This window comes from Diadema setosum, chromosome 15, assembly GCF_964275005.1.
Source record: "Diadema setosum chromosome 15, eeDiaSeto1, whole genome shotgun sequence".
NCBI classification, from domain to species: domain Eukaryota; kingdom Metazoa; phylum Echinodermata; class Echinoidea; order Diadematoida; family Diadematidae; genus Diadema; species Diadema setosum.
In genome coordinates, this window is record NC_092699.1 from 26575726 (window position 1) to 26588654 (window position 12929).

The window sequence follows — 12929 nt, forward strand, 5'->3', positions numbered from 1 at the left end:
TCACTATACAAATATGCTCTTACTAAAAAATAAATACCTCATACACTAAGGTGGATACTACAAAGCAATAAAAAAATGCAAGAATTGAGCCTCAGGTAATATGGCAGATGGTCAGTTAGTGAAATATGGCCTCACAACTATCTAAAAAGCTCTCCATGATGATTGAAGAAGACGGACTTTCAAAAGATGAAGAGCTGCTAATCACACACTGGGTGAGACTGAGAAAAGATTTTGAGGTACAATTGATATTAATCATTTGTATACAATGATTTCCAATGTTTTTGGGTACTTTTGGAATACTATTTGTAGAGTCACCATATCAAGATTTTTTTTTTAATTAATTTTTATTAATCATTTGTATACAATGATTTCCAATGTTTTTAGGTACTTTTGGAATACTATTTGTAGAGTCACCATATCAAGATTTTTTTTCTCGTTATGAGTGGTAACAAGGAAGATGGATATATTTTCTGGGCCTCAAATTAACCATAAGAATGAATGTCATCATGATACACTTCAGTGTTCTTCTAAAAGTCTCACCTTCTTGTATTTGGTTTTGTACTCCTCTGATTTCTTGTCCACTAGGAGAACCCTGATCTGAACCAGTGCCTCACTGGATGGGGCAGGTTCTGTGGCGATGTTCTCCATGGAGACATCAAGAGATGGTGGAGGAGTGGAGGGGTAGAATCCTCTGCTGCTGCTACTCGTCTGACGACTGTACAGGCCAGAGTTGTAGTACTGCGACTCTTGTTTGTTAAGTTCTGACGGCACTGAGCTGGGCCTCATGGGAGAGAGAGCGGGCATGGATGTCACTGAGGGACAAGATGTAGAATGGACCATCTTCACTGACTGACCACTGCCCGACCTCCTGGCGCCACCGTGGGATGCCACCAGCTGCCTGTGTCGGGAGTCCGGTCTCTGGAGGAGGTCCTCGATCACCAGCGACTGCAGGAGGACGGTGATCGAGGTCGCCGCCGGGGAGGTCTTCTCGTAGTCAACGCTGAAGTCTTGCAGCTGGACATCGACGACTCCCTGGTCACCGTCACTCAGGTCTCCGCGCATCTGTATGCAGAGTTCAGGCATGGAGAACTTGGCACATATCCTCATCGGATTTTTGGCTTCTGATGATCGCAAAGGAGTGCTTTCTTTGACCATCCTATAATCTATTGATTTTGCATCTGTGTCATTTGCTTCCAATTCTCTGACACTGAAAATCCCTGATTTTCTGTCCCTCTCCTTTCCAAGGTCAGCGGCAGAGGGTGGTTCCTCAGCTGGTTCTGCGTAGGTCAGGTTGTCCATAGTCTGCAGGATCTGCTCGTAGACATGTTTTGACAGGATGACTTTCAATGAGGACACCACCCTTCCAGTGACCTGCAATGTGGACGAGGAGGAGTTATCCAAGCCTAGAACATCATCCTGAAGGTCAAGAAATGCTGCACTGTTATCCATGACAGGGGGCCCTAATCCAGCAGGGATCTGGTTGACGATCACTTCCAGGGATGTATTGTGGAGGATCGGGGTGCCACTGTAGGGGCTGGATGCTGCTTTCATCACATCCGCACTCATGGTGCTTGTGGTGAGACTCGAAAGCGACTTACTATCCTCATGGTTGAAGGAAAACAGATTCACATTTTGAATCCTCAAGTAGAACCTAGTCATGTCTGTCCCTGTATCAGACTCTGATGCACTTTCAACACTCATGTCCTGACTGATCTCTGAGTTCTCATTGTTGGTCAGGCTAATCTTTCCAAGGTGGCCCACCAAGAGTTCTGAGCTGGATGCAGTCCTGGGGATGATGATGACGGGCGTCTCCATGACGATGTCAAATTTTACATTGGAGCTCTTCGGTTTGATCACGCGAGAGTCTGTCATATCGAAAGTTATGTCCTGGGTGTGGTCGGCTTGTTGTCCCGGCGAGTCCATCATGGTGTTGAACATGCTTGGAGACAGAGAGGTCATCAGGTCCGGCATCTTGGCCTGGACGAACTCCCTGGCGGCTTCGCTGGCAGCCTTCTGGAGTGAGTTGGCAAGATTAGTGATGGAGCTCTGGAACTCGTCCATGCACTGCGTAACTTCATGGAGGAAGCGCGGTACATGGATGTAGCAGAGGGAGGCAAGGTGGACATCGAGAGTCATCTCTTCGTTTGAGTTGTCGATATCTTCCGCAAGCTGGATCTTCACCGAGCCCAGCGACATGGCAGTGGCATTGGACTTGTCCCTAGACTTCCTGAAGGAAAAAGTAAATGCTTTCAGTTCATCCTTGTCAGTGTCATCATCACCTATGCTAAATCTGGAGCTGTTCAGAGCGGACTTGAAGAGGTCCGCGTCAGCGCTTGTCTTGGGGGATTGAGGAGCTCTCAACGAAGGACCTTGCGAAGTTGGATCCTGCCCAACACTGAACACTTTCTGACGTCTGCTGCCCTCTGGAGTCAGGTCCAGAAATTGGAGGCCACCAAGAGATCCTTCCACATTCATGCCACCGCCTGGAAATAGCCATAATGAATACAGATGAATGCCAATAGCTCAAAGGCAAAAAGAGGCAAAATGGGCATCATTTAAACAAACATTCAGCTTGAATACCACAAGAAATGTACGTATCTAGTCAAGAAAATAAAAACACCCCAAAACTTACATCAAAGTAAATTAGTGACATGTTCTCTATATTTTAATTGCCACAACATATAAAATGACCTTTTAAACAAAATGCTGCTTCACACCAGAGTTTTGCCTGCAACAGAAAAATGCTCATTAATTTAGTTCTTTCTTTTAACTGGAATTCTGACACGAGGGGGGGGGGGGGGGGGGGGAGAACCTTAACTGAAAGCATGCCATTGCCTCTCTGGAATCTACTTTCCCTACAAAAATTAGCAAAATGAGTTAATTATCACTTATTACTCATATTACTAATTAATCAATTACAAACATCAAGTAGAGATTCCATGATGCAAGAGGGCATTCTTAATAAGTACTAATGATAAGAAGTCTTACCCAGCGATGCCTGAACATGAGCCTCACTGATGGTTGCTGTGGCAACCTTTTGACCCTTGACCTTTGGCCCAGTTATGCCCCTCACCAGCACAATGTTGAGGCAGCGAAAGTCTGCTGATATTTCTGTCCTGGTAGATGATAAACTGTCGGAAGGCTGCGATGGACATGATTTTTTTTTTATTTATTTTTTTTTAAATGAAGACAAAACAAACACAAACACGCATAAGTTTTACATCAACTAGTCCTGAAACTTACCTCACTCTCTAAATCATATTCAAATAATTACAAGCATTGTGTTTCAGCATTTATTCTTTATGTTCATATGTGTACCAATTCAGTTTGACAAGATCCAAATTCTCAATCTAGTGCTCAATCCCATTCCGAAGAAAATTTACGTAGCTTGGCCTTAACTTCCATGAAGTACATATAATTCACTGTCTTCGAACATTCAATGAGAAGAAGTACATATATGGCAATAAAGGTCTCTGCTGTTTCATTACAAATTATTTGCTGTGGTTACATGTCTTTTTCTCTTCTTTTTGCCTTATGCTCTCTATCTAATGTTCTGTTTCAATTACTTTTGTTTTCTAAAATACCTAATTTGCTACTATGCTACTTTGGCTCTCATTTGAGAGCTAACTTGAAAACAATTACCTCTGATTTCAGTTGATGTGCCAGCTGATCTCTTATCAAGAATTGAACTGATATTCTAAAACTGAATATGGTTAGTAAGAAATGTTTTTAGGATGAATTCTAAATGAATTGAATATCTACAGCATTGAAACTCTGATTCTTCACAGAAGAAAAACAACAACATCATGGCAGGCACACAATAAGACTTCTACATGCTACAGATTTTACTGCAAGTTGTGGTACGGTACCTTGTTGCTTATGAGATACCCTGATTCTTATAGAATTAACACATGGCTACCCTATTCCCATTCACAATGGAGAGATGCAATAAGGAGGAGGAAAAATGAAAAATCACAAGGGCCAGAGCCCATCTTCACTAACGTATAGGCGTACCTCTATGATGCTGGTATCCCTGAAATAAGTGCTGGAGAGAGCGTCCTTGTCTGGGCTTGGCGATGCCTTGGGTTTGGTCTCCTCGTCGGGGAACGCCCGTCGGAAGAAGGAGAGCAGCTCCACAATGGTTTCCTGGTTGGCTGCATTGGAGGAGGAAGGGAAATTTCCACTTTACTGGATAGACCGTTTGGAGCAACAATTTAATCTCTCTTCTATAGTAATTGAAATCTGTCTATACATTCCCTCATAAATCATTGTGTTCATTTGAGCAATTGTTCTATCAGCCTCCCCCCCCAAAAAAAACAAAACAAAAAAACAAACAAAAAACAACTAGAAATGTCGCTGTGGCGACTGATGCCTCCGCCATAATGCATGATTCTCCCAATAGGCGTATAGTACAATGTCTTCACAATGTGTGATCCATGACAGTTTCACATATCTGGCAAAACATTGAAATGACAGGTTTGTCAGAAATGTCTTGAACTGGGTTTGCTATAATTTTCTAAGAGTGCAGGTACACATATTTGGGGAATTTTGGGGAAGTTTATGCATTGAGTAATTTCCAAGGTACGAAGAAAGAGTGTGACGACGGTACAAAATAGATTTTTATTTATTCATTTTTTTTTGGGGGGGGGGGAGGGCATTGAAACCTGGCCTTTGATCCTTAACCTTTGACCTTCTGGCTGGAAATTTCCCGGAGAATCTCCATTAGGTAATGCATGTATTAAATTTTGAAACTAATAATGCAAGCATTGCATATACTAGTATATGAGGGAAATAGTAAAATTTTGAGGAGTTGACCTTGACCTTTGACCCGTGAGTATTGACCCATGACCCCTAAATTCCCTGGATAATCCCTGCCAGACAACACATGCATATGTACCAAGTTCCATGAAGATACATTGAACCATTTGCGAGAAAAGTAATTGCAACATTTTCACGGACGACCCGAAAACATAATGCCTCCGGCACCACTTCGTGGCGGAGGCATAAAAAAACGGTCAGATGTAAATTCATGCACAAACAAAACAAATGCAATCTTTCACAACAATATATCTGTCTAAAGCTACATTGGTGGCAATAAGTGAATACCTCTTTTATCTAAACGTGCTTTACAATGCTTTACACATCATGAGGATAAATTGATTGACAAACTATGCGATAGTAAAAATTTGATGTGATTAAAACATGGATTCATGCATCAAACATTTTGGATTCCATGACTGTGATGAAAACGTGTTTAAAGCTTGCACACTTGACATACATGTACAACAGCATAAGGGCTTTGCCTTATTTTGTCACAAAGCCAGAACACCAGTACTCAGCGGTTTCTTGCCAACAAATTTTATCACCTTTTGATATCATATCCCCCCCCCCCCACCCAAAAGACTTTTCAAAGATGGAAGTTGGACCTATTCACTAGACTACCAAGCTTCTGCACATAGCCAGCAATGGTTCTTATCACTCATAACAGCAATAATTTGAATGAATAAGTACATGTACAGTTTGTAAAGGGTTGGGAATTTTAAAAAATTTTAACGGAATCGATATCATGCATGAACGCTTCCAACAAACTTAACAAATTCGCCTATTAGCAGCCAATGCTTATAACGAATTCAATGGAAATATATCGTATGGCAACTCTTTTAACGAAATTCTGTTACCGTGTTCTTTCATGAATGGAATTTCATTATATCCATAGGACGTTTTAATTAAAGCATACTGTACAGTCTGTGATGCGTGAAAACGTAAGCAGAAAGCAACATCCTCACCAATCAAGTCCAGGCTGTTGAACTGGATGACAGCCACCTGCATGGGGCTGTCGTCGTTGGTGTTCGACGGGCACTCTGCGCTGATTAGCTCCAGCTCTACGGTGATGAGTGCCTCCCTCTCCTCCAGAGGGCGCTCTAGTGATGGCGACATACTGGGAGGTACCACGGACAGGGGCTGCAGAGTGGTCCCTGTTTGAGTGGCAAATCAGAGGCAACAATTTTGTGGATTGCACACACACACACACACACACACACACAAACTGGGATGAGCTTCCGGTAGACAATCTTATAAATATTTATGCCATCAGTAGAATCTGAATATTTACTGATTAAAATCAAGGTGTAAACTCAGCTTTCTTTTACACGTGCATTTTTTTCCAAAGTATTAACAATCTTCTAAAGTTGCTAACATCAAGCAACTTGAATGACGCAAATCCTAAAAGATGACAATTCTTTTTTTAAAGATTTTATTTTGGTCAAAGCAAACAATTACAAGCCATTCACAAATTTTCATTTTATTGCTGACCCGCTCTACGTATACAATTAGAGTACGCGGTAACACATTTTTCCTCAGGAGATAAGTTCTGTCTGTCACCAAGTATCTGTGAAACATCTAAATTAGTGAAACTTTGAATACAAAACAAATGGACAGCTGATCATCACCCATATGACACAGGGTTGCCAATCTATCTTAGTGCTCTCTAAACTTTTACAGTTCATACTTTTTTTTTTCTATGTGTCCATTTTTTTGTTCCCTATTTTCACTCAACTACAAAGTGTACTTCTGGTTTGTTTGATTTTTCTGTTTTCATACAAAGTAACATAACATCCAGATCGAATTTCCCTTTAAAGCCTGTCCACCTCTTTTTGAACTCACCCCTTTTTCCATGACTACCCATTTGTTGAATGGCAGAGGCCAGTTCAGCATGCGTGGCAGAAGCCATCATAGTCTCAGCGGGGGAGGCAGGCGACCTTGGAGAGGTGGGTGACCGAGGAGTGGAGGCCTCACTGTCCACAATGCTGCCACTGGGGGCGTGTAGGCTGCCACATACAAGAGAGCAGTGGAAATGGTATAGAAAGGGTAAAACTGGTTCAAGATGTTTATTTGTTTCATTTTTCCATCTGGGAAGATGGCTGGATAGCCATCATATATTCAGTTGCGCAAGCTGGTCTTCCACGGGGTCCATTTGGATGTGAGGCTGGACCACTTCAATGGGTGATTTATAAATGAATGAAGTGGTATCTTTAACGTCCGTGGCTCTGACTCCCTCATACACAAGAACTCCACTTCACATCCCATCCAAGGGACAGAGTGTTTTGCTTCTAACTAGAAGAGACGGTTTGATTACACACTTCATTGCTCAGTACTTGTTTGACATCTTATCTGTTCAACCTGTTATCAGCAAAGATCCAGATATTGCAGTCTTCATACGCAGAGACTAAGATATTGTGCAGAGCACTGTGGTGTTGTGAGAACATTTTCAACTTGCAAATCGCCAATTTGTTTCCCTTCAGTATGTTACTTTTATATGACAATAACATGCCTCCATCAATCATCCAGGTCACAAATCCATATTATGGCTACAACACAAAAGGAGGCAGCAACTTCATGCTACAACAAACTCTTTATGACCATGGAAACAGGAACTTGATAGGGTGTGTAAGTGTGTGTCTATGTCGTCTGTTTGGGTATGTGTATGTGGTATGCTTTTACAGTGGGTGGATATGTGTCAGTGTTTTGGGTGCGCAGCCGCACACTGACGCTGTGGGTGTGGATTATATTGTGTAGGGGTATGTAGAGCCGCGGAGCTACTACAAATGTACAGTAGCCCTTTGGTTCAGCTGTACATTTGTGATGTGGGCGTGTATGAGCCGTGGGTAGGTGCGGCTGTGTCTGTGTGTGTGTGTGCGTTTGTGTGTGCTTGTGTGTGTGTGTGTGTGGGTGGATGGGTGTGGGTTTGCGTGTATTGTTTTTGAGTGTTGGATGGGTAGGGTCACGAGCCATGCATGCTTTTTGCGTGTAATAAGATAAGTCATGTACATGTGCAGGGACCAAGTGCAATATTTTGATTATTACAATACGTGTACTTGCTGTACTTTGTTTAGTGCTGTACTTTGTTTAGTGTTATGTTACTTGTCCTTCAGTTATGTATACATATTTATTTTCCTTTACATGTGAAATTTTTAATGGAGACTGTTGCAAAGATTTTTATGCGGTAGTGCATGACAAAAAACGATCTGAATCTGAATCTGAGAAAGGATATTTCAGTCAGTTTTGATACTCAGCTGCGTGCACGGAAATCATCCACACAAGAGCATAGGATACCACTTGCTAAACTTATTCATGAGTCAATGCAAGGGCCAATTTTGCAGACAACTAAATCAGGTGAATGAAATACAGTGCATAGGTCCGTGAGAATTGTGGGTTGTAAGGTTTGAATACAGGGGTTAAAACGAGCAAAATGTCAGCTGCATCAAAGAATCATTGCACACGTTGATACATTTGCACATATATACTTTTGTGAATGGTACGTTGAACATTTTTGCAAGTAGTTATTTTCATGTTTTGTGATCTTCTCATTATGATGATAACTGGAAAACAAAAATCACACAAGAGTTCAGAAGTCAGAAGATTTTATGACTTCTCAAACAAACTGCTTGGTCATAACATTGCTAGATGAGATATCAAATCTTTTGGGAAAAAAAAACACAACTACAGATCAGTACTAGTAGTCACTTGATATTGCAATGCTAGTGTGCTTGCTTGGAGAATGCAAGTGGGACATTTTTTTCCCCCAATATTTTGGCAGGTTGCAAGATTCATGATTGAGTGCCTATTACTGAAATTTGCAAATATAAAAGACCACCACAAAAATTTCAGCGTATACAGTGAGTCAAACCATGACAGAGAAGATAATTATGCCAAGAAATATTTATACCTGAGGTCTTTGTGCGAGGCTAGCAGGAGCTCAAAGTCTGGCCCAAACTGCTGCAGGGCATCAATGACCAGCAGACTGTGGACACTGAGGGACACTGACATGTCATACGGCCTCTTGGTCATCATCGTCTTCACCTGGGATACTTGGAACTCTGATATACAGCGCCCTAGAAGAGATAAAGAGAGTCACACAACAGTTTGGATATGTACAAGCGTAAAGATAATGTGTAAGTGTAAAGTGATGGAATTTGAGGGAATTTCTCAGCCACACAGCTTGGGGAGATAGAGCATTCTACATCTCTGCACCCAAGCTTCCAAATGTCTTCCCTTGGTGGATCAGGAGTGCAGTTCTTTATCATGCTTCATGACTTTAATACCTGAAGACTTACTTCTTCCCAGCTACACCTTCCCAATGATAGCACCTAATTCTTCACTCAGGAAAAGGGAACTACATCTGAACATCATATATTGACTGAACAGTTGAAGTTGAGACATTCTAGACCAAGTGCCTTCAAGATGGATACCGCTGCTATATAAGAAGCCATCATCATCATCATCATCATCATCATCATCATCATCATCATCACCATCATCATCATCATCATCATTATCATCATCAAGTAAGCCACATTTATGCTTTTTTCGGTGGATGTATGTATCCACTACATACAACACATGGTGATGATGGCGGTGGTGGCTCTGCAGAATTTCGAGGTCTTGTGGGAAATGGGTTGAACACCATGTGGGGCCATAATCATCTTGGTTTGCTATATAAAACATTTATTGACAGTGGCCAATGTGGCCATTGTCTTGACCCACTGGAATGAACACAAAGTGTCAAATCAGATTGTATGAAATGTAGACTTGAGTAATTTTTCAACTGCAACAGAATATTCTGCCAAAATTAAAAAGAAAAAGAAAGAATTTTGCTATTAAAGAAATAATGATCTACAATACAAGATAAAAAACAAAACAAAATGTTCAGATCACGCAGTTACCTTGTCAGTCAAACAAAGGTATACCTCTTAATTTCTCTCCCATCCCCCTTTTCAGATTCTTGGGCATGGATGCATACATCTCATCTAAAAACAGCACACTTCTTATATGCCACAATGAAAATTAATCATATGACATGCTGTAAAGTCATCTAGTTTAAAACCTGCAATGAACTTTATAGCTACTGAGAAGTCATGTGATAATGAAAACTTAACAAAATTCATGAGGGTCTCTATAAAATGCCAGCTGCCCATGTTGTATATCAAATACTGGTATCTAACCTCTGCTCTGAACCTCAAGAGACATCTTGTCGACTGAGAACTGCATCTCCAGCAGTCTGGACTCCTCCAGAAGGGCTTGAGTCCTCTGCCGGATGGTAGCCTCCAAGTCTGATTGGCTGGTGGGAAAGATGGATGTAGGAAAAATAGATTTTATAGCCCTTCCATTCGCAGGAAAACTGGTGTGTTATGCATGGAAGCTGTACGTACGTATTCATCAAATTTTGCAGGTAACAGCCTTCCACATTGGCTCAACAATACGGAACTAAAAAAAAAAAAAATGGGGTTCGAATGTTGATGCCATCTTTAAAAAAAAAGAAAAAAGAAAAAAGAGAAAAGAGGACTATTCAACTCTTACTTCCTCTTGGTATAAAATTGAAAAACTGAGAGATCTCCTGATTTTTGTTTTGTTCACAGCTAAAATTACTTGACTGTTGTTTGATTCTGATATTTTGGATTAATTCTGTACCTTTCTGTACATTTCATAACATTTGCAACCTGTAATAACTGCAGGTACAACACCAGCAGCTATCAAAAAAAACAAAACAAAAAAAACCCCCAATCAATCAGCTGTAAAAAAAGTCACTATAATTACAGCAAAAGCCTATAATCTGAAACAAAGTCTCTTTGTGTCATTATTCCCTGATGTTGTGATCTATGTTACATGCAACAAACAAACTTCCTTCTCCTTTTTTTTTTTTTTTTTTTTTGCTTTTTGACAATTTCTGACACCCACTTTAAAATACACACACATTTGTATAAAAAAAACTAGAAATGTCGCTTTGGCGACTGGTATGCCTCCGCCATAATGCATGATTTTCCCAATAGGTCTAGATAGTACATGTGGACAATGTGCGATTACATTTTCACAAAATTGGCAAAATATTGAAATGACAAGTTTGTCACAAATGTGTTGAATGTTCACCTTCCTTGACCTAGGTTTAATTGGATGAATAGGAGAGCATGTATCTAGGGATTTAAGGACTTTAACTCGACTTTGACCCATTCATACATTTAGGCATTGAGTAATTTTCAAGGTACAGGTGTGGAGAAAAAGTGCAATTTCTGAATTGAATAGCAAATTGTTACCATTTTCATCTGGCACTTGACCCTAAAATTCATAAGATAATCACTTTCAGGTAGAACATGCATATATGTACTAAGTTTCAAGATAACTTGAGCCACTTCCGAGATATGGAGGAAAAAGCTAGTTCAGCACTTTCACTTGATCTTTGACCTTTTGACCTTTGAGGCAAAAAAAAGAAGAAAAAAGAAACTTTCCACAGAATTTCTATTAGGTTATACATGTATGCATACACCAAGTGTAAAAAAAATAACCCTGCTGGCATTGCATGATAGGAGGGAAATAGTAAAATTTTGAAGTGTTGCACTTGACCTTTGACCCCTGACCTTTGACCCCATGAACCCTATATTCTCTAGATAATCACTTCCAGTCAGTATATGTATATACTATGTTCCATGAAGATACCTTGAACAATTTTCCAAGGTATGGAGAAAAAAAAAAGTTTTAATATTTTTACTTGACCTTTTGACCTTTGACCTTTGACCTCATGACCCAAACTTTCACCAGAGAATCTTAATTGGGTAATACATGTATACACTAAGTTTCAAGAAAATATCTTCAGGCATTCAATAGATATGGTGGAAATAGTGAAATTTTATGTATTTGACCCTGCTCTTTTGACCTTTGACCTTTGACCTCATGACCCAAACTTTCACCAGAGAATCTTAATTGGGTAATACATGTATACACTAAGTTTCAAGAAAATATCTTCAGGCATTCAATAGATATGGTGGAAATAGTGAAATTTTATGTATTTGACCTTGACCTTTTGACCTTTGACCTTGAGCATGTGCACCCAAAAGTTGATAGGCACAACTTCACCCCCTAATACACATACATGCCAAGTTTCATTAGGATACCTCAACGGGTTTTGATAGTTACCTTGTCCACAAAATTCATTACGGACGGACGGAAGGACGGACGGACGGACGGACGGACGGACGGACGGACGGACAACCCGAAAACATAATGCCTCCGGCACCACTTCGTGGCGGAGGCATAAAAAAAGTAGCATAGCAAAACAAATGAAAACAAATACAAACACTACGCAACCGACATAAAAAGAGAATGATGTACCTGGTGTAATGTGTTCGTCCTTTGGTTTCTTTGTCCAACATTTCACTGACCGGTCGCTCCACCACTGGACTGGCCGGCTGGTTGGACGAGTTGCTGGACATGATCTTCATGCAGTTGTTGAGAGCTTGGATCTGATGATGGACAGGAGAAAATGAAAAATAAGGAGAGAAACAAGGAAAGCACATTGGTTACAAAGCTGTACAGAGAAAAAAAAAATTGTATGACAAGACTGTGCAGACACACAAACACAAAGATGCAAATCTACATTATGTCTGCCTGTACCATATGTCCCCCCAAAAATTACAATGGTACCCTCTGCAACGATAACTTTAAAAATAGTCGATCAATCCAAACACAATTTCAGGATATGAAACAGAAACTCATTGCCCACATCTTGCAGAAAACTCCATTCAATTTGCTTCAGTGGTCAAAGAGAAATGAGGATTTTTGTAGCTGCATGTCAGGAATCCCTTCCCTCCAAGTTCTGTCTATTGTGTTTACACTTAATAATATGCAGTTCCAAGAGCATCCAAGTGCTAAAGTTGGAAGAATCAGACTCATGACATGCTTTACAACAATCCACATTTCTCTGTGACCGCTTAACCAAATTGAATGGGGTTTTCTGCAAAATAGAGCTAAGATGTCATATTTTAAGACCCTAAAGTAGCATTTAGATGGTTGAATCATATTGGGTGTTATCAATGCAGAAATCCGATTGTATTTTTATTATTTTATTTATTTGTTTATTTTGTTTATTTTTTTTTATTTTT

At 40.4% G+C, this 12929-nt stretch overlaps 1 protein-coding gene across 1 annotated transcript in view; it reads right to left on the reverse strand.

Annotated features, from left to right (window-relative positions):
* LOC140238618 (intermembrane lipid transfer protein VPS13D-like) overlaps positions 1 to 12929 on the reverse strand; it is a 133365-nt gene that overhangs the window by 98280 nt on the left and 22156 nt on the right. The window contains exons 19-26 of the mRNA XM_072318518.1: positions 12160 to 12290; positions 10002 to 10117; positions 8726 to 8891; positions 6664 to 6827; positions 5787 to 5975; positions 4015 to 4154; positions 2989 to 3142; positions 541 to 2483 (exon numbers count right to left, since the gene is read on the reverse strand). Of these exons, the coding sequence (XP_072174619.1) occupies positions 541 to 2483; positions 2989 to 3142; positions 4015 to 4154; positions 5787 to 5975; positions 6664 to 6827; positions 8726 to 8891; positions 10002 to 10117; positions 12160 to 12290 (3003 nt within the window). The remainder of the gene's footprint in view (positions 1 to 540; positions 2484 to 2988; positions 3143 to 4014; positions 4155 to 5786; positions 5976 to 6663; positions 6828 to 8725; positions 8892 to 10001; positions 10118 to 12159; positions 12291 to 12929) is intronic.